The sequence below is a fragment of the Hemicordylus capensis genome, chromosome 8, assembly GCF_027244095.1.
Source record: "Hemicordylus capensis ecotype Gifberg chromosome 8, rHemCap1.1.pri, whole genome shotgun sequence".
In the NCBI taxonomy this organism is placed as follows: Eukaryota; Metazoa; Chordata; class Lepidosauria; order Squamata; family Cordylidae; genus Hemicordylus; species Hemicordylus capensis.
In genome coordinates, this window is record NC_069664.1 from 18,342,413 (window position 1) to 18,362,303 (window position 19,891).

The 19,891-nt window shown below is 45.5% G+C and overlaps 1 protein-coding gene and 1 long non-coding RNA gene across 9 annotated transcripts in view; one reads left to right on the plus strand and one right to left on the minus strand.

Annotated features, from left to right (window-relative positions):
* The window catches only part of FEZ1 (fasciculation and elongation protein zeta 1), a 58,251-nt gene that overhangs the window by 17,484 nt on the left and 20,876 nt on the right, over window positions 1-19,891 (plus strand). For 5 of the 7 annotated variants that reach the window (XM_053269115.1, XM_053269113.1, XM_053269114.1 and 2 more), the window contains exons 3-4: window positions 3,579-3,678; window positions 15,061-15,147. In XM_053269115.1, the coding sequence (XP_053125090.1) occupies window positions 3,579-3,678; window positions 15,061-15,147 (187 nt within the window). The remainder of the gene's footprint in view (window positions 1-3,578; window positions 3,679-15,060; window positions 15,148-19,891) is intronic. The other 2 variants (XM_053269116.1, XM_053269112.1) reach the window with 1 other exon arrangement.
* On the minus strand, window positions 7,393-19,884 carry LOC128333558 (uncharacterized). Of its 2 annotated transcripts, XR_008310969.1 has the most exons (4): window positions 19,548-19,884; window positions 15,015-15,171; window positions 12,790-12,907; window positions 7,393-7,972 (listed from the first exon to the last, which is right to left on the minus strand). It is a non-coding gene; the product is annotated as an uncharacterized LOC128333558 (long non-coding RNA). The 2 variants fall into 2 exon arrangements; XR_008310968.1 differs by lacking the exon at window positions 15,015-15,171.

Genomic DNA, 19,891 nt, shown 5'->3' on the forward strand with positions numbered 1-19,891 from the left:
GGTGCACCTCTGGCTGCCAACTCCGCATGTCCCGCCCCCCCAATACCAATTTTGTGGTAGTGGGGTGTGTGTGTGTATATGTGTGTGTGTGTGTGTGTGTGTGTGTGTGTGTGTGTGTGTGTGTATTTGCTAATCCCATGCGTGGCAGCTCTCACGAGAATTCGCAAGCAGCTGCCAGATAGTGGCAAGGACGGGCGGATGGTGACCAGGCCAGCTGGTGGGCAGGGAGAGAAAGCACCGGTGGGCAGGCAGTGGGGGAAATTGGAAAGCGCCACCGGAGGGCGGTGAGAGAAAGAGGACTGGGAGGGGGAGAACGGACTGGGGCTGAAGATGAAATGAAGATGGGTGGGTGGGGGAGAACTGGGTGCACAGATGCTCTGCGCTGGATCAGCTAGTTATGATTAATACTCCACCACTATAATGTGTATAATATTTGAGAGAACATAGCTCGCAGAACTTGGCTACCAGTTGTTGTTTGCCGACTGGAGGCTTCTTTTGAGTTGCTAGCCAAAGTGAATCCAACATCTCTTTCATGGAAGGAAGAACAGTTTATCTTTGTTTTACATGACAAGGATCCGATTTTCACTCTCTTTGTTCTTTTTGCTGTTTAATCGGTTGCTTCCCTGTTTGGTTCTCTGCAGCTGCTATGATTATTTATTTTCTTGGCTTGCCTCCAGGACTGTGGTCTGTTTTTTCTTTTCTGAATGGACACATTGTTTGTTTACTATTGTAAGGACATAAACTTATACAGTGGAGCCCCACATTTGCCGTCCCTCAGTTATAGGAAATATCCTGTTATCCAAATTCACTATAGGTGCGATCCTGCTCCGGCAGAAATCAGTACTAAAGCTCCCATTGATCTGAATGGAGTGTCAGAAGAACGGGGTGCTTCCCCATGGAATTTTATGCCAATATTGCCCTCTGTTCCTGAATGAAAGTGATTTGTATCGCCCATGAGATGCTCAGGTATATGAGGTTATATGGTAATCCCACTAACTTCAGTAAGGAGGCATTCATTTCATGTGACGGAATTAGCTTTACATCAGCCAAGTCCCGTGCTTGACTCCCTGTTTGATTCTGTGTTGAATGTATTCTGTACACATCCAGCATGGTTTTAACTGAGCAGCGATCAAATGTTCTGTTCAGTTTATTTGGTCCAGCCATCAGCCATAATACAACAACTGTATAACAACGAAAAACAGTAAAGTAAAACGAATCAAATAGTAGGCAGCCAAGAAATAGATGCAAAGCCCCCTGGAGTAGCAACAGACCAGTCTCAAGCAGTGCACAGCAGGCGGCATAATTGCAAAACACAACATGCAAGTCAAAATATTCCACAGCCACCAGGGTGAAAGTAGCCATTGTACAGGAAAATCTTTTGATGCTAGTGGCCAGGGGAATCTCTGATCTTCTGTTTATTGGGCCAGTGTTCATAACCATAACCTTGCAGAAGCTGCATTTTGAAACCTGTTCTCATAAATAACACAATGAAACTTGTAGTCTTCTTCTACTGTCTTTCCCCTACAAATACAAGATTTCCCCCCAGATGAAACGGATCATCTAGATCAGAGATTCTCAACGCTGGGTCCCCAGATGGTGTTGGACTTCAACTCCCATAATCCCCCAGCCCCAGTGGTCTTTGGTAGGGGATTATGGGAGCTGAAGTCCAGTAAGATCTGGAGACCCAGCATTGAGAATCCCTGATCTAGATCCCTATCAGGCTGGTCTTTGACCAAAAACTGCCTAAGCCACTCTAGTGGATGACTTGCACCAGGATATGAATGTGGTGAGTGCATTCTTGTGGATTGATTCTCCTGGATCTCTCAGGAGCAGTGTTCCCAATAACAGGGATTCCCAGATGTCGTTGACTACAACTCCCATAATCCCCAAGCAAAATCCATTGCAGCTGGGGATTCTTGGAGTTGTAGTCAACAACATCTGGGAATCCCTGTTAGAGGGAACACTGCTCAGGAGCATGTGATGACATCAGGGATGGTATTCTGAATTGCTTTGCAGGGATGGAGTGTGGGGCACCATACTGAGGTTGCTGTAGTCATTCCTCATGAGTAGGTCTCAGAAGGTCGTGTTGGCCATTGGCCTATCGGATGCTGCAGGGTTCCATCTTGTCCTCCATGCTTTTCAACAGTTGCCGCTATTAAATGCAATAATCGGGAGATCTGTGGTGAGGAACCATCAATATTGTATCTGTCTCTCCCTGTCATCAGTTCTTAGGGAAGAGGTGGAAACCTGATCTGACATTTGATAGCAGTAAGAGACTGCATGTGAGGGAATAAATGTAAATGTAAATCATTTATTGATCCAGGGTTAGGTGTACCCCCTGCCCCGGGTTGGGTTGCAATCTCCCTTGTCACCAGTTTGCCGCTTGGGCTTGCTTTTTGATTCAGTGCTGGATCTTAGATACTCGGGTGCTGTGATGACTACAAGTGCCTTTAAACTGCTTCGACTGGGTGCCGGCCAGCTGCAACATTTCTCAAAGAAGACGAACCTGGCCATGGTAATTTATGTTCTAGTCATCTCAAAACTGGATTGCCTTCACGCACTCTGTTTGGGTTTGCCCTTGAAAAGTGACCGGAAACTCATGAGTCTAAAATGCCACTATCAGACTATTGTTTGAGACAGACCAGGCAGGTCTGTATAGCTCTGGGTATCTGATTTCTCCCAGGCTGAATTCAAGATGCAGATTCTTACCTTTTAAAGCAGGGGTTCCCATACTTTGATCTCCAGATGTTGTTGGGCTACAACCCCCATCATTCCCAGCCACAATGGCAGATGGGATTATGGGAGCTGTAGTCCAACAATATCTGGGGATGTTGCGTTTGAGAACCCCTATTATAAATACTGTTATTTAAACAAATTAAATATTTTTGCCCTCCCTACTTCTTAGAGACAGGGGAGTTAAACTGAAAAAGCATTGAGAATAAAATTTTTTTGATGGCAGGCAGAGACTTGAGTCCAGAGAACCATCAGCAGAAAGAATATAACTGCTAGCCATGTTCTGAAAAAGCTTTCACAAGAGTCCACTCACTGCTATATGATGGCTCTTATAGGAGTTCTTAAGCTTCCACTTGTGAAACACGTTGTCCAAGCTGTCTTGGTGCAAGGGGAAGAACGTTGCGGGAATTTAGTATCACTTTTCTCATGCAATGCTCTTGCGTGCAGTGCTTAAAACAGTGCTTCTGTGGGCAGAAGTCAAATTCTGCAAGTGGAAGAGCACCTTTAGATCCAGCTGAAGTTTTCTAGGCTGAAGAATATTTTCCATGGTAAACTGTGAATTAGAAAATCCTCTTGTTACATAATGCTTTTGGACTGGATCTGGGCAAAATGAATGTAGAATTCACTTTTAAGTCAACTATAGCACTGTGCTATATTGGATGTTGCAGATGGCTTTGTCACTGATTGTGATTGGGACATTCGACTGAACAGAATGTGGCAGTTTTGTCATTTCCATTTTCTTCACCATCTTCTTTGAACTCTGCTTGCTGCGCAAATAGCCCTGAGGTAAGCCCCCCTGTTGTCAGGACAGCTTTCCTCTATTAACAACCTCTTGCTTTTTCCAGGGTTTGGGATGCTCTTACAGACAATTACATCCCATCCATCACCGAGGACTGGAGGGACCCCAACATGGAGGCGTTAAATGGCAACATCTCCGACACAGAGGTACTTACCTGGGTTGTGTGTCCCCCTCCCTTTCCCCTCTGTTAAACGTAAGACGAAATAAGTCTTGGCAGGTTGGTGTGAAGCACTTTTTGCAACACGGCAAAGGGACCAATGAAAATTAGGCAGCTGCATTAATGCCTGCGAACATTAACCTGGCAACTAGGTGCCATTCCATGAAGCAGGACTAAGAGAATGTGAGAAAGAGACTCTCGGTGGATAGCAGAACAGATTTCCCAACACTACTTGAGTGGAGGTCATCGTCCCTTACCAATGGAGAGGCATCTATAATAGGGGAGACGTTGAATGAAACAGCCTGATGGGTGTTTGTCAAGGGAGGCATTGTCATCTCGGCTGTTGTTTGCTCTGAGACTGACATGGATGATGTTTGTACCGCCTTCTACCCTGACACATTGGGAACAATGGCATCGCCAGCCTCCTGAACAATGGTGGCTGTGATGGCTGAAGAATACTCATTGCAGAGCAGGGCAAGGAATCAAGCAGGTCCTTGTGCTGTTGTTGCAGCAGCTGCTGCAATATTCTTTGGAGTGTTGTTGAAAGACTAGAGGTAGGATGCTCTCGGCTGATTAGCCACTCTGAAGGAGTAAGCTGTTCTTCTTTTTGCCTTTTCAAAATAAATATCCAGAAAAGAAGAGCCAGGTAGGGGGGTGGGGGGAGAAAAGGGCAGGGTTGCCATATCCCCCGGAATTTAGGGTAGCCTCCAGATTTTGGCTCCTCTACTGGGCTGCTAAATTCCACCCAGATTTACACGGATTTCAAATGCGCGGCCCAGATTTTACTCTGGATCCGATCACAAGGGAGGGCAGAGAAGGAGGGGAAAGTATATAAATCTGTCAAATAAATAAATAGAATGCAAATTAGTTGCTACATAATATGCAAATTAGGCCACCTGGATCTGAGGAGCTTGAATATGGCAAACCTAGAATAGGGTTGCCAGATCAGAGCTGGCCCTAGGGTTTTTGATACCCTAGGCGGAGTCTGATTTTGGTGTCCCACCCCCCAGCTGAGAAGTGTGGAGTGCAGGCTTTAACTTGAGCTGCTCAGGCTGCTCATTTGTGAGGTCAAATGGCCACCCCTTAGGGGATGGAGCCTCTCTGGGAAGAACAGAAAGTTCCAAGTTCCCTCCCTGGCAGCATCTCCAAGATAGGGCTGAGAGAGATTCCTGCCTGCAACCTTGGAGAAGCCGCTGCCAGTCTGTGAAGACAATACTGAGCTAGATAGACCAATGGTCTGACTCAGTATATGGCAGTTCCCTATGTTCCTGTGAATGACTAACTCATGCTGGTTTGAGGATACAGTGGGAGACAGTTCCCAGTCTGTTATGGGGGCAAAACATTTTGGAGATCAAAATACACTGCTGAAGGTGACAGAAGGCCTGTGTGGAATTCATTCTTGGAAGGGGGCAGCTGGGATACGAGTTGCTTCTTGACTGTGAGGTTATTCACTCAGTCAAAAACTGTGTTCTACCCGGGTTTGGGTGCTGTGTGTGCTCCCAATGTTCAGTTGTGTGGAAACAAGATAAGAGGATACTCTGAGTTGAAGTGACTGTGAGAAAGCAAGCTAGGAAGAAAGCTCCTGGGTAGCGTTTCCTCCTGCCGTGCTTCCACACTTCTACTCAGGGTTTCCTCTTACTTGCTTCCACACAACCAAAAATTGGGAACACACACAGCTCCCAAACCCAGGTAGAACACAGTTTTTGACTGAGTGAATTACATCTGTGACTGCTTGACCTTGAAGCCCAATTCAATTGGGCTGGTCCCAGCCATTGCTTCTAGGTCCCTCTCATGCTGCCCCAGAGAGCAGGGGCAGACTGTGGCCATCCTCCACAGCAGGGCTGCACAATTCAACCCTCCTGCAGATGCCCCATCACCCCTGCCTATTGACCATTGTGGTGGCGGAGGATGGGAGTTGTAGTCCAAAACCAGCTGGAGGACTGCAGTTGTGCTACCCTGCTCTACAGCATCCATCCTTCTCCTCCAAGTGCCACTAACTGTGTTTGAAGGTGGCTCTCTTTTGGCACGCACAACCCAGCTGCAATTAAATGCAACTATTTCACCTCTTCCTCTCCTCTAGCCGCTGAATAAATGTATGTGTCGGCTTTGCATGCTGACTAATGGAAAATTGCAGCCTCCACCGCTGGCTTTGTTATCCTGCTCAGTCAACAATAACTTATTAGTCCTTAAATTATTAATGGGTTTGCTGGAGTGAAGAGCTAATTTAATCAAGCCAGGAAGCATGAACAACAGATGGCAAAGAGATGTTTTTTTCAGTGGGGAGTGGAAGCCTTTGGATAATCCAGAATTCTGTTCTGAGAGGCATGTGGGACTTTCCAAAGCATCTTGGCAGCCATCTCTGCCCTTTGTGTGATGTTGGGCATATTAGATGTGTGAGAACAAGTAGCACACATTAGACTCTTTCTAATAACTCAAGTATTCCTTGCTTACAGCTCACTGGTAAGGCTCTGGGTAGAAAAACCTAGACTGATGAGATAACAAGGGACCAGGGCAAGGGAACACCAACCAGCACACAGAGATCAGGTTGGGGTCACACCAATAGTGAACCCGCCCTGTCATTGGGGGACATCCTGACCTGCCCTGTCATTGGAGGACATCCCAACCCACTGTTTAAACAGGGATTTGGGCTGTCTGTAGAGGGGCGATTCAGATGATCACCCCCTTCCTGAAATTAAAGGATGCCTCGACGTCACATTGGAATGTCCTCCAGTGATTTCGGGACTGGTCTGTTCTTGTCTTGGTTGTCTTTTTTCTAAACTAGAAAGCCTCAGGTGTTGTAGCCTTGCCTCATAAGGAAGGTGCTCCAGGCCCCTGATCCTTTTGGTTGCCCTCTTCTGTACCTTCTCCAGTTTTATAATACCCTTTCTGAGGTATGGTGACCAGAATCTCATATTCATATCTCATTTAGACTGGACTAGGACCGAGGAGACATGAATTCAAATCCCTGTTCAGCTATGAAGCCCACTGGGTGACTCTAGGCCATTTACTTCTCTCTCAGCCTAACCTACCTCACAGGGTTGTTGTGAGGATAAACGTAACCATGTACCTTGCTCTGAGCTCCTCGGAGGAGGAAGGGGATAGAAATGTAAAAATAACTATCTTTGTATTAGCTTATAATGAAATGCAAGTGCAAATGAATAAAAATGTGGAGGCAATGATGCTTTAGTTACACAGGAGCAGATAGTGCTGTTAGGCTAAACTGTCTAGTTCTTGCCCGGGGAGATTAAATGGGTGCCTTCACTGACTGACAGCAGCTGGGTGGTAGATACTCTCTGGGAATTGAGCCTATTGATTTCGTGCGGGCGTTCTGTATGACGGACCATTACTATTTAATTAATGACCTCCTAATCCTAGTTCAACCTGATGCACATATCTGGAATCAGGGGCTTCTTTCATTACTCAAGCGAAAAGGAAGCATCTCTCTTCAGGCCACAGCAAGCTTTCTGCTGGATTGGGTGCCTGGAAATTGGGGTCATATTGTTCAGTCTGTAATTGCAGTCATTCACAGATCTGGAACCCACTTCAGTCCAATCTACAGTGTGGGATTCCCCCCCCCCCGCTCTTTGTTTCCCCATATTTACTTCATCTCTCCCCCCCTCCTCTCTCTCTCACACACATACACACTCCCTTTAAAAAAGATGCTGCTACTTGTGCAGCCCATCTTAAGACAGACATTTGGGTCCACGATTGAGTCCATGACTGGGTTCATGACCAGTGGTTTATAATGAATAAAATGTCCAAGGAAAAGTGCGTGGATCACAGCTGTAACTAAACATCTTGAGGTTCTTGTTGTGGGTGGTTATTGGTGCTCTTATTGAGGCTGGTTTTCTCCCCGTTTGACTCTTCCGTGGCTTTTCTGCCATTGCTCCATCTTGTGCATGGCAGGGTTTTCCATGGCTTTATAGAAACAACTGCTAACCATGTGCATAATATTTCTAGCCTGAATTAGTTTAAGGACAGCCCTTGTGTAAGTCAGAGCTGGTGGTCTGGAGACAGGAAGTGAGTCAATGGGGCAGCTGTTCAAGAGCGGCTCAGTCTGTTGAGTTGGGTTGACCCAAGAACCAGGTCAGAGTTGGCAGCTTTATAGGACCAAGTAGAACTCTGTTGCCCCCTTGAGTCACCGATCTCCCATTGAGCTGGTCTCTGCAGTGCTGTTCTCTGGCTTTCCTTATGAGTTTCTTTCATCCTCGGTGGGTCAGTAGCAGCAGCAGCCTTCTAGTCAGTGGTTCATGATGGTGGGAAATGTGACATTATGTCGGACACTGTGGGATAAAAACATGTTGGGCAGCAGCCGTTGGTTAAAATGGTGTTACGAACATGACAAGATATGTATATACTACTTTTCAACAAAAGTTCCCAAAGCGGGATATGTGTGTGTGTGTGTGTGTGTGTGTATGTATTGAAATAAAATGGCTCCCTGTCCCCCAAAGGGCCCACAATCTAAGAAAGATATGTAAGATAGACACCAGCAACAGCAACTGGAGGGATGCTGTGCTGGGGATGGGTAAGGCCAGTTGCTCTCCCCCTGCTAAATAAAGAGAATCGCCACTTTTAAAAGGTTCCTCTTTGCTCAGTTAGCAGGGGACAGTGGCTCTTGTTGCCGTCAGTGCCAGCCTGCTGAGAATGAAGAAAACTCATGCTTGCTGCCATGGCAAGGGGAAGCAGTCTCACCCAGCTGGCGGCCATTGGTTGCAGGCTGGGCCCAGTTCTCCCCCTGGGGCTAGTGAGTGGCTTGTGCGCTGCTCTGACTGCACTTCATTGACACTCCAGAGCCTTATTCACACATTATGTCCAGCACTCATACAGCCTGTGTACAGTCAGTGTTCCCAGATACAGACTTGTGCGCAGGTACAGTTATTAATGTGTTACGTTGAACACAGGTCCAGCACTGCGCTTTCTAGGGGGCCTGTACACCGGTTCACTTTGAAAAGGAACACAGGTACAGCCCCTCACACAAACATCTATGCGAGTGTACAGGCATCTGAACTACGCAGGTACAACATAAAGTCTGAATAGGGCTCAGTTCTTGCCCTAGCCCTGTTGCTTGCTGCACACGACCTACAGTAGCCACAGAAGTAAAATAGCTTAGGGGAAAGAGAGGCTTTTCTGGCTGCTGTTATGTGTGCAAGAAATGGCGAATAATGGTAGTAAGAGCAGTGGCTGGCGGGGATGGGTGACAACTGGTGATGATAGCGGCAGAAAAAGAGCAAGCCCTGCTCCAAGAGCAAGCCCTCCTCTCCAGCATGCCTGGCTTCTTGCTGATCCCATCCTTCCCAGTATCTAGTGGGGCCTCTGGAATTCCTCAACCTGCCTTGTACTTTTATTTAATTTCATTAGACTGTCCCCTGTATGTATTTATTTATTTATTATTATTTATTATTAAAAATGTTATACCGCCCTTCCAGAAGGCTCAGGGCGGTTTACATTAAAGCACCATTAAAATCAATTAACAATTAAAACAGAAATTGTAAAACTGCATAAAATAATTAACAATTAAAACATCATAAAACACCAATTAACTAGCCAAACAGTTTAAAAACAAAATTAAAAAGCTGAGAAAGCTCGGTTGAAGAGATGTGTTTTCAGAAGTTTCTTAAAAATTGCCAGAGATGGGGAGGCTCGTATCTTAGTAGGGAGCGCATTCCACAATCTCAGGGCAGCAGCTGAGAAGGCCCCGCCTCTGTGTAGCCACCAAACGAGTTGGCGGCAACTGGGGACGGACCTCCTCAAGTGACCTTAATGGGTGGTGGGGCACATAGTATAGATAAATTGTTGAAAAATAATCATAATGCAAACCAGATTGCATTTTAGAATAAGGCTGAGACTGTTCCATACAGAGATATGTTAGTGTGGGGTGGGCTAGGCCAGACCAGACTTGCATTGTGGGATGGGGGAAGGCTTATTTGTCATGCCTGAAGCATGGCACAGGTACACAACTAAGGCAGTGTGTACTGGCAGTGGCTGCCCAACCCATTTGCACTCAAGCTGTGCTTCATGCATTACAAAACACATATTTGTCCCTACAGAGAGTGATCTCTTTAGGAAAGCATGTATTAAGCGCTCTGTAGGGAAAAAACCATGTATTTTGTAATGCATGATGTCCACAGCATGAGTGTAAATGGGTAGATTGTGAGCCTCTGGGCACGGTGCTGTGTATTTTGATTAATGAACAGTGCCTCGTATCTTTTAGACACTTTTACAGATAATATGTTGCAATAATGATGGGGAAAGTGCCAAATGAAGCAGCCCCCAACGAAGCTCGTTAAGTTTAGCCAAGAGTGCTCAGGTAACAGATGGAGGAGAGCTGTGATGGGGATGGAGGACATGAACTTGAGGGGGAGCACATTCAGAGAGAGCTGTGGACTTAAAATTTTAAGGCTCAGCAACAGGAAAGAAAAATAAACACTACGTTCCCTTCACTTGTGTTTGCAGCCTTTGATCATCCTAGTGTTGTTTGATCTTTGTCAGTAAAGGCTGATTTAGATTTTGTTTGTTTTAATCCAGAGATAAAGTCCTTCTGGGGTTCTTTTGCTTCAGAATACAAATAGGGGATCATTTGTTGGAATAATCAACCATGTGAAAAACTCCCAGCATGCAGCTCATCAGGCCGTAAGATTCTAGTTTAGCTTTCTCCCTTGTAGGTTAATTTACATAGGAAGCTGCCCTAACCCAAGTCAGACCTACCTGCCCATGCCAGGGACTGAACCTGGGACCTTCTGCATGTAGGCATGAAGGTGCTCTTGTATTGAGCTATAGCCCCATCCCCTAAGGGGAATATCTTATAGTGCTTACATGTAGCCATCCATCCAAATGCAAACCCAGGTGGGCCCTGCTTAGCTTTGTACCGCAAGACCAGGGGGCTATTCTCATGATCAGCAAAAATCAGGCTTGGAGAGCCTAGCCCGATTTTTGCTGATCATGTAAACCACCGGGCTCGCAGGCGGCTAGCCCACTATTGTAGCCCGCCCCTTAGCCCAGGTTTGTGGAGCAAGGGCTCCGCAAACCTGGGCTTCCCAATCGTGAGTAGCCATGGCTACTCACGAGGAGACCCCCGGAGGGGAGGCAGAAAGTCGCCTCCCGACTCCGGGGGTCTTGACAGCATGCCCTGAGTGCTTGCTCAGGGCATGCTGGAGCCTCCAGGGGCCAATTGGCCCCCACTCCCTCCAGCCCCCGCCGGCTCCATCACAGAGCCAGCAATTGTGTGGGCGGCCGATCCGGCCGCCCAGGGTACCCTTCCTGCTCGTGTGTGGGGAGAGCAGGCTCAGCCCACTGTCCTCGCACACTCACGAAAACCTGGTCTCACTGATCGTGAGACCCAGCTCCAGCTCTTCCTCCTCAACCAGCTCTCCTGTGCAGGCATCTAATACAATGAAGCGTTAGAATCTGTGATCCTCTGTCTATTACATTTTGAAGTATTACGGTCCCAGCAGAGCTGTATCGTAAATTCCTGAATGTTTAGATTGTCTACTGAAGAGGCCTTCTGCATCTGCCAGGAGGATGAAATCTTAAACAAACCATGAATAACCCTCCCCATGATGTAATTCCCTCTTTCTGCACTGTAGCTAGCAGAGCGCGCTGACCTTGAAAGTAGCTGAATGGGCACAATTGCTCCTTCCCCCAAGACCAAACTGCCTATTTGCCAAGAATGCACGATGGCCATAAAACAATGTACTTGGGAGATGGGGTTTTTTTCTTCAGAAATTCCTCTCTAAACCTGGAAACAATTCTAGAGCCTGGGGCAGGAATAAGGAGAAACTGTTTATGCTACGGTCAAGGATTAGGGCTGTTGATTGGTAGATGGGGGAATGGTGAAGATTGTGCAGATGAAGGCAATCTTTAGGGGTTTCGCTTTCCTCTAAATAGCCAAAAGACTGCACAGGCACCCTTGTCACAGTATGTAGGATCTGCCAATTTGATATTTTCTTTACCTTGATAGAATATGATAGAATGGGGATGAGGCCATAGCTCAGAGGTAGAGCATTTGCTTTGCATGCAGAAGGTCCCAGGTTCCATCCCTGCCATCTACAGGTAGGGCTGGGAAAGACTCTTGCCTGAAATTAGGGAGAGCTGTTGCTGGTTGATGTAGACCAGGGCTGCACAACTCAAATGCCCTGGTGGGCCAGAACCATCCACAATTTGGCGTGCAGGGGCCGAGATCATTTTTTAAAGCATATTATTACATTAAAATTAAAATTATTATATTAGGTACTTGTGGATCTATCCCCCCGTCAATGGACCCATCGTTTTAACCAAGGATAGTGGCCAGAGAAGAGGTCCTGTCCTTGTGCTCAGTGAATGGGGCCTCTAGAGTGCATGCCAGCCCCAAACAAATGCCAAGTCCTCTCCTCTCCCTAGTTGTTGTTGCTTTCAGGCTACAATGCTAGGCATGCTTACATGGGAGTAAGCCTCACTGGGCACACCATGGAGCATATTTCTGAGAAATCATGCACAGGATGGCGCTCTAAGGCAGTTTCCAGCTCTTGTGTTGCTGCAGGATACTTGGGGAGGGCGGTAATATAGTCTCTGCGGGCCAAATCCGGCCCCCGGGCCTTATGTTGTGCAGGTCTGGTGTAGACAGTACTGAGCTAGATGGTCCCATGATCTGATTCCGTATCAGGCAGCTTCATATATGTCCACACATTCCAGACCAAATATGTGCCTTTCCCCAGAAAGAGCACTCTCCTCATTCATTCACTGCTACAGTTCTTAATTAACTGCTCACACTGGCCTCTTGAGTGCCAGCAGAACAGTGGGGAGGGTGAAACTGAGATGACATTGGGTCCTAGGCATACATAGCTCAGAGGCTCCGTCAGCATCCCCGGACCCAATTTTGCTTGGTGTTGGTGCCAGTCTGGCCACAATCATTGCATCTGTGGAGTCATTTGCTTTGTAAAGAGCACATGTGGCTATCAACATCTAATAAAGAGATCCAATGTAATACGGTTTCCTGCAAGTATGAACTTCCTTCCGCTTGTGGGAAACCATGCTGTAGAAACCTAAACATGTTCTCTCCCCCCGCTCCTGTAAATGCACTTTAAATATTATAGTAATGTATTTCTGGGTATAGTAGAAGGGGCACCTTTGTAAGAATCAGTGTTGCCTCTAAAAGGTGGGTCCCGGGAATCTTCTGCATCCACTCTGCAGAAGCAGCAGCAGCAGTCTTTCTTTCTGCTTTAGCAAATGTTATGCAATCTCAGCTGCATGGAAACAGAGACGTTAGTAACATTGCCCAGTGCAGCAATGCACTCAAATAAACTGCTGCGGCCAGTGAAACAGTGAGACAAGCAAATATTGATTAACTTCCTAAATAAAAAGGGAAATGGGAAGGGCAGACTTTTGGGCATTTCTGTTTGAATTGAATAGCGATGACAGGCTGATTACAAGAGCTTATGTGGGGCTCTTATATCTGAAGAACGTCTGATATCTTCTCTCTGATATGCTAGTTTTCTGACTGCAAGGTCTCCCCGCCCCTTGGTGGAGTTTTCCATCGGATAAGATCCCACCTGCAATATGAAGTGGTATAGCCCAGACACCCCCAATGATACTTCTGAACCTTCACTTGGTTTCATTTTTAAAAAATAGAGCTAAAATGTTGTTTGTCTAGTTGGTTTACACCCTGGTTCTGGATGGCCGGGTGGAAGCGGCTTGGCTGTCTGCTAGCTTGGAAGCCTTCTCGCCCGCCCTGGCCCCATCGCCTCTGCATGTGCTGAGCCCGCCTGGCTGTCACTAGCACAGGTTGTTCGGCCACCCAGCATAGCTCGGGCAAGCCAGCGGTGGCATCACAGGAGTGATTGACAATCCCAGACTCAGCATTTGGGCCCCCTTGCCCAGGCCTGCGGGGGACCAGACCTCCGCCCGGAGGTCCGGTCTAAAGGGTGCCACTGTGGGGTTTTAATGAAGTAAGAAGAGAAATGTTAAAGTGGTCATTATGTGCCTGTGATGAAGAACACCTTTCTCCCCCCCCCACACACATACAGCTTTTCTCATGTCCCGTTCAAGTGGAATCATTTTGTGTGGTTGTGACCCAGCCATTTTGTGTGGTATTGAGCCCACCAGTAAGGTGAAGCCCGGTCTTATGATAGGAGTCACTACAGTCCCCTTCAGACTTTAAAAGAAACTGTGGTGGGGGGAAGTGAGGGGTGTTGTGCAGCAACCCAAGAGTGTGCCTCCAAGCCCTGCCCTGGCACTGATGTGTTCAAAAGACTCACCCTCACGTTTCCCGTGCTTACGGCACTTGTCTGAAGAGACAAATGCCGTAAGCATCAAGGAGGCTGTTTCCGTGATGTGAGGTTCTGCATCCCACTCAGCCAAGCCTGTCGCTGCAAGTGGCCATGGTTGTCTGACTCCCCTGTGGCTATTCTAGGTCCCTTCCCTGAATGTTCAGCTTTAATTTAAATAAAGGGGGTGAGGGGCATGGAAAGAAGAAGGTCTCCAGCCTTCATATTTGTGGAGATATAAGGGAAAGCATCTAGGTCGTATTCTACACCGTGGTTCGCTACAAGCAGTGCAACTAACCTTTAACGTATCTGTGGGCTGGTTCAGACAATGCGTTGTCTGTTGGCTACCCATACCCAATGATGATGTGTGTGTGCCATGAGAAGTCATGTATGCCTCTAGCACACTTGCGTGCCTTTCCCTAATTGTGTGTGTGGTGGGTGCAGTTCATCTGAACTACTTCTCTACACTCCGCTCAGATGCTAGTCGAAAGGCACCCTAGCACGTACATGTCCTTACTGTGTGTGGGCAACCAGTGGACAAATGTAATCTGAATTGACCCAGTACTTTATGCTCTGGCTGATCTGCAGTGATTTCCTGCATCATTAGGCCCCCACATTATAACATTTCTGGCCATGGGTCAGCATGCAGCCTCAACACAAACATTTTGTTTTCTTCCCCAATTTTGGAAAAGTGGAATATACATATTTAAAATACGTTAAATGAACACACACTTCATATGACTGCTTCCCTCCACACGATGTTTCAGAACATGGTGTGGCTGGTTCTTTGTCTTTACGAACTCTCTACAATTCTTCTCTGAGGTCTTGTTTTGTTGCATTTCCTCCTTCCCCAACACTTCCTTCTCCCAGATCCTTGGGGAGAAGAGATACTGAACTTTCAAAGCATGCTGCATGAAAAGCTCATGTTGAATCTCAGGGGATGGAATGCTGTGGATCTTTTTAACTGCTTCTTAGACCTGCATTTTTTAAAATAACCAGACTATCTGGATACTTCGTGTGATAAAGAACAAATTGAGGCTCAAAAAAAAATCGAACAAAACACAGAAAACCTAAGTTGGGCCCATACCTGCTACTGAATCAGCATGCAGTTTGGGTTTTCTTTTTCCCTTCAGATCCACGAGAAGGAGGAGGAAGAACTTAACGAGAAGAGTGAACATGACTCTGGTATTAATGAGGATCCTCTACTCACAGCAGATCAGGTACATGCACCTTCCTGGGCTTCCCTAGGTGAAAAATGGGCAGTTCTAAGGACTTGCCTTCCTTCCATCACCTTATTAGAAAAATTGGCTGGTCAATGCAACACGAGGCTTGTCCTTTGTACTGCTTATATCACCAGCTCCTTCCTCTACTTGACAGATTTGCTTTGAGCAATGCCTCATAACAGTGGTTGGAGAGCTAATGGCTTTGGAGACACCTTGAGTACTTTCAGTTGCACCTGTACCCTATTTGCTGACATCCACTATATAGCAAACTTAAAATTCATACAAAATAACCACTGCTTACATGGTTTACACTGTTCTACATTATTTTCTTTCTTGTGACCACTGGTGTTATGTACATCTTGGTTTTTACTGCATCACCAGTTTTCCATAACCTTTTAAAAGGTGTTGCTGTTTCTGACTTCTTCTGTCTGTGGTGTTGTGGGGTAGAATATGGATCCTGGGAGAGTATGTGGGAATTCATATGTAGTTGGAAGCAACTTTGACAACATGCTGACACAATATTGCCATAGGATAAAAGGACCACCGGAAGAGCTTCCAAGAATAAACAGGTGACATTATTGCAATGCTACTAAATTATTTGCCATGGCATAAATGTGGCATTGGAAATATACATGCATTGCTCCCTTCTCTTTCGGAGTGTAAAAAGCAAAACTGATTGCATACATCACTAATCATCCTTGAAGATTATGTGCTAACTGGGCAAAGAGGCACCTTTTACCGTGGTGATTCTCTTTATTTAGCAGGGGGAGAGTAACTGGCCCTATCCACCCCCAGCACAGTACTTCCAGTGACTGTTGCTGGTGTGTGTCCTATGTTTCTTTTTAGAATGTGAGCCCTTTGGGGACAGGGAGCCATCTTATTTGTTTTATTTTTCTTTGTAAACCGCCCCGAGCCATTTGTGGAAGGGCGGTATAGAAATTGAATTATTATTATTATTATTAATAATAATAATAATAATAATAATATGAATTTACCATTAAATATGGCTCCTTCTTGGTTTCATTCAGGATTCTGCTTCAGCTACCTTATCTCCTTCTCAGTGAGACTATTAAGGAACATTGGTTTCATCTTATTTCATAGAAGAGAAACTGTGGGCCATTTGGAATACAACATTGTCAGGGTTCTTAAACTGTAATTTGTACACCCATAAGTTCAGTCAGATACCAGTCTAGTATAATCTGAGGGTCTCTCAAGATCTGTCCTTTATGATTATGTTACTACTATTAGGCTGGCTTCATATAGTATATGCCCTACAAGGCAATGATGATATCTGGATATTCAGACCTTGCTGGTTTCATCTTGGGAGCATGGTTTTGGGAAGACACAGTACAGCCAAGAACTTAAAGTCCTAAAGATACACACTAAACTGTAGATACTGTGATTTTGCACAAGCGAAAAAACTACACAGAATGTAGTATTCAGCAAAGCATGCAGCTTCTTCAGAATCTTAATGTTCATATTGAAAAATAGCAAGTTTCTCGCACTTATTGTGAAAGTTTCTTGAAAGTATGTAGGTGACACCTGTGGAAACTTCAGAAGCCAGATGGCTAGCTGAAGTCTGTTTATAGTGGCCAGTGGGTAAGGACTTCATAGTATTACTGTCCTTCTCTGTAGCTAGAAAAAGAATGAAATATGCAAATTTAAGGTAATTTACACACGTGTGCCTAATTTACATAGTTGTTAAAATTCACCTTGATGAGGTTATACCCTTTCTATTGAATTGAAATGGCAAACGCTTATATCCGATCAGGCTATAATGTAAAAAGGTGAAGGGCGTTGGGAAGGTAGGCAGGATAAGTCAGTGCATTGCAGATGTGGAGGGGAACTCCCATGGACAAATGGATAACTTTGGCTAGGAATACTTTTTTCTTCTAAGGGGCATAATCCAGTAGCCCTGTTTCGCTCTAGAGCCCCATGCGCACAGGATACCCATCTATGAAGCCTAAGTCATCTGCATATGCAGCTCTAGGGAGGAGTGGGTTGCTTGGGTCTGCCTATAAGAGGATCATATGGACTGCCCATAACTAGTAATTGGTGGCATGGTGGTGCGGCACATGTGCTTTGTTAATTGCTGGCAGAGAAAAGGACTCTTTTGAGTCCTATGAGGACATAGTGTGCCTTCTGCATTTATACTATACTGTGAATGAACGGCTCTTAACCAACATCAGATAAATGGGATTTTGCAGTACCAGAGTATTGCATGGTGTGGCCTGAAAGATTTCCAGATAGGTATCCTCCTGCACAACCCTGGCTGAAGAATCCAGGCAATTTTTCTTGCAGAGAATCCAGAGTCAACGGGAACGTCTCCTTTTGTCTCTGAGGTTTCAGAGCGAGTCAGTCAATATCTGAAGCCTATTGCTGCACTCTTTGCTGCACCTGTGAATTTCTGTTGGTTTCCATGGCGATGATACCCTTGTTCATTGAGCAACTGCAGAGCCGCACTGGTCCAAGTGGTGTTTTCTGCAATGAGCGTGTTTGGTGGTGTTGTTTTTAAACCAAAGATGGTGGCCTTCTTGAAGACTCCAGGCACAGTGGTGCCAGCTTTTGTCTCTTTTCCTGAAAGGTATTCTCTCTCTGTAATTTATTCTGGATCCTAGTCCCCTTGTGAGAAGTGCTGCTACAATCTTGTTAAGAGACATCCCACAAGAACAAAGAGGGGATTGGCTAGGAATTGGGATCCCACATAGGCGAGACAAGGAACTATGCAATGTTTTTAGCTCAGGATCAATTTATTCGCTCTGGACCAGATTGTTTCCTGACTAAGGTAGCAGCCGGATGCTCAGCCCTTTGTGATACAGAATGGATCTCCAAATATTGAAAGCTTAGGCACCACTTAAAGACAGAGTGACCTTTGTCATACACCCCTTCAAACTTGGAGCTGGCCCTGACCAATTGAAACTCTACTGGTCGCTTGTGTCATCTGATCTCTGCTGAGCTGATAGCTCCAACATTACCCTCTGGCCATCTGGGGGCAGGCATCTGGGGGCCATCTGCTGCCTTGTACTTGTTTTTACAGGATACTGTGGGATATAAATCCCTAAACCAAATAAATAGTTCTATAAACAAACAAACAAACAAACAAACCATGGTTTCTGGTTTCTCTTGGGCACTCCCAAGAATTGTGGAATTTTGTGCATGCCTTCTACTTAAAAAAAGAAAGAAAAAGGAATTCACTTGTCATCTTGGATAACGTTATGACTAAATTAGCATGAAGTCTCTTCAAGCAAAGAAAAACAAACGGCAGCATGATGAGGGTTGGGATCCAGCCAACCTATTACGAAACTTCTTATTTCAGTGACTAGGTTATATCTGTGGGAAACATACTTGAGAACACAAAGGAAAAATACCACATCCTAACATCTCTCTTTTTAAAGACGTGTCAATAGGCAACGTAGATAATCCTGACTGGATATTAAAACCAGGACTGTGCCCTGATACCCAACTTTAATTCCAAACCCCACTGATGGAACATGTAGGCTGAGTTCAGACGGACAAGATAACCACAGTTATAGCTGGCTGCGGTTGTAACTGCAGTATGCCCAAACATGCAAAATGGCATTTAGGGGCCAAAAGCTAACTGAAAATTGGGAATGCATACAGTGCCCAAATCTGGGTAGGAAACTTGTCCTAGCTAGTTATCGGTTGTGTGAATAGCCTCTTAATCCATGTGCATCACTAAGCTTGGAACTACTACAGACTACTACAGATATTTACATACTGCTCTTCAAAAGTGCTCAAAGTGGTTTACATGGGAAAATAATGGTTCCCTGTATGAAAAGGGCTCATAGTCTAAATAGTAACACCAGCAACAACTGTGCTGGGACTGGACAGAATCTCACTATAACATGGGTCTTCCTGTGAAAGAGGCAAATCCATCCTTGAGCAAAGAAGAGAGTGCCTCTGGCAAAAGAAACCTATGCTTGTTCAGTGAGTAACTATAACTGGCATCTACATATCTGGGTGATTTTTAAGCCCTGAGCCACAACATCATTTTTTAAAGGAAATAGCCAATGCTAAATACTGTTTTTCGAGAGGTAAGTGGGCGTATTTGACACAGTAGTGGCCAACATGGTGTGCAGTTAAATGTCTGCATTCTGGACCCGCTGGGGCTGCTGCACGTAGGAAAGCTGGTGCCAGTGGGTTTTGCAAATAGGTGGTTGTGCCAGTATTTAAAACAGCGTGTGGACCCTTGTGTTGTGGAACTTCCTTTGGACAGAACAGGAAGCAGAGATCTTCAAGTGTTTTACCCCAGACAATGGATAAATGAGATATTTCAGTACTTTTTAAAATCCTGTGCTATTTACATTCTTAATGTCCCTAATTTCCTCCTGATAGTTGACATGCTTCTGTTTTAAGCCGTTTCCAAGCTTGCTTACCTGAAAAATCTCTTAATTAAATAGTTGCTTAGTCATTTCTGTCCTTTAAAATTTCTTCTGGTGGTCGCTGCTCACTAAACTGCTCAGGATTGAACATTCTGTGGCTCTTGTTCTACATCCTCATTTTGAAGTTTGCTCTCTAGTATTTACAGTTGAATGATGTAGCTGTTGCGATATTCCAAAATATTGGCTTATTATAGTCAAATCTGAAGTTTTTAAAAATGAATGGCTTCATCGCCTTTAGTAGTGATATGCCACACAATCAGACACAGTGTTACCATGGAAACTTTGATGTTTTGAGCACAGAATCTAGACGTGACTTGATGCTACTGTTCTTTTAACAG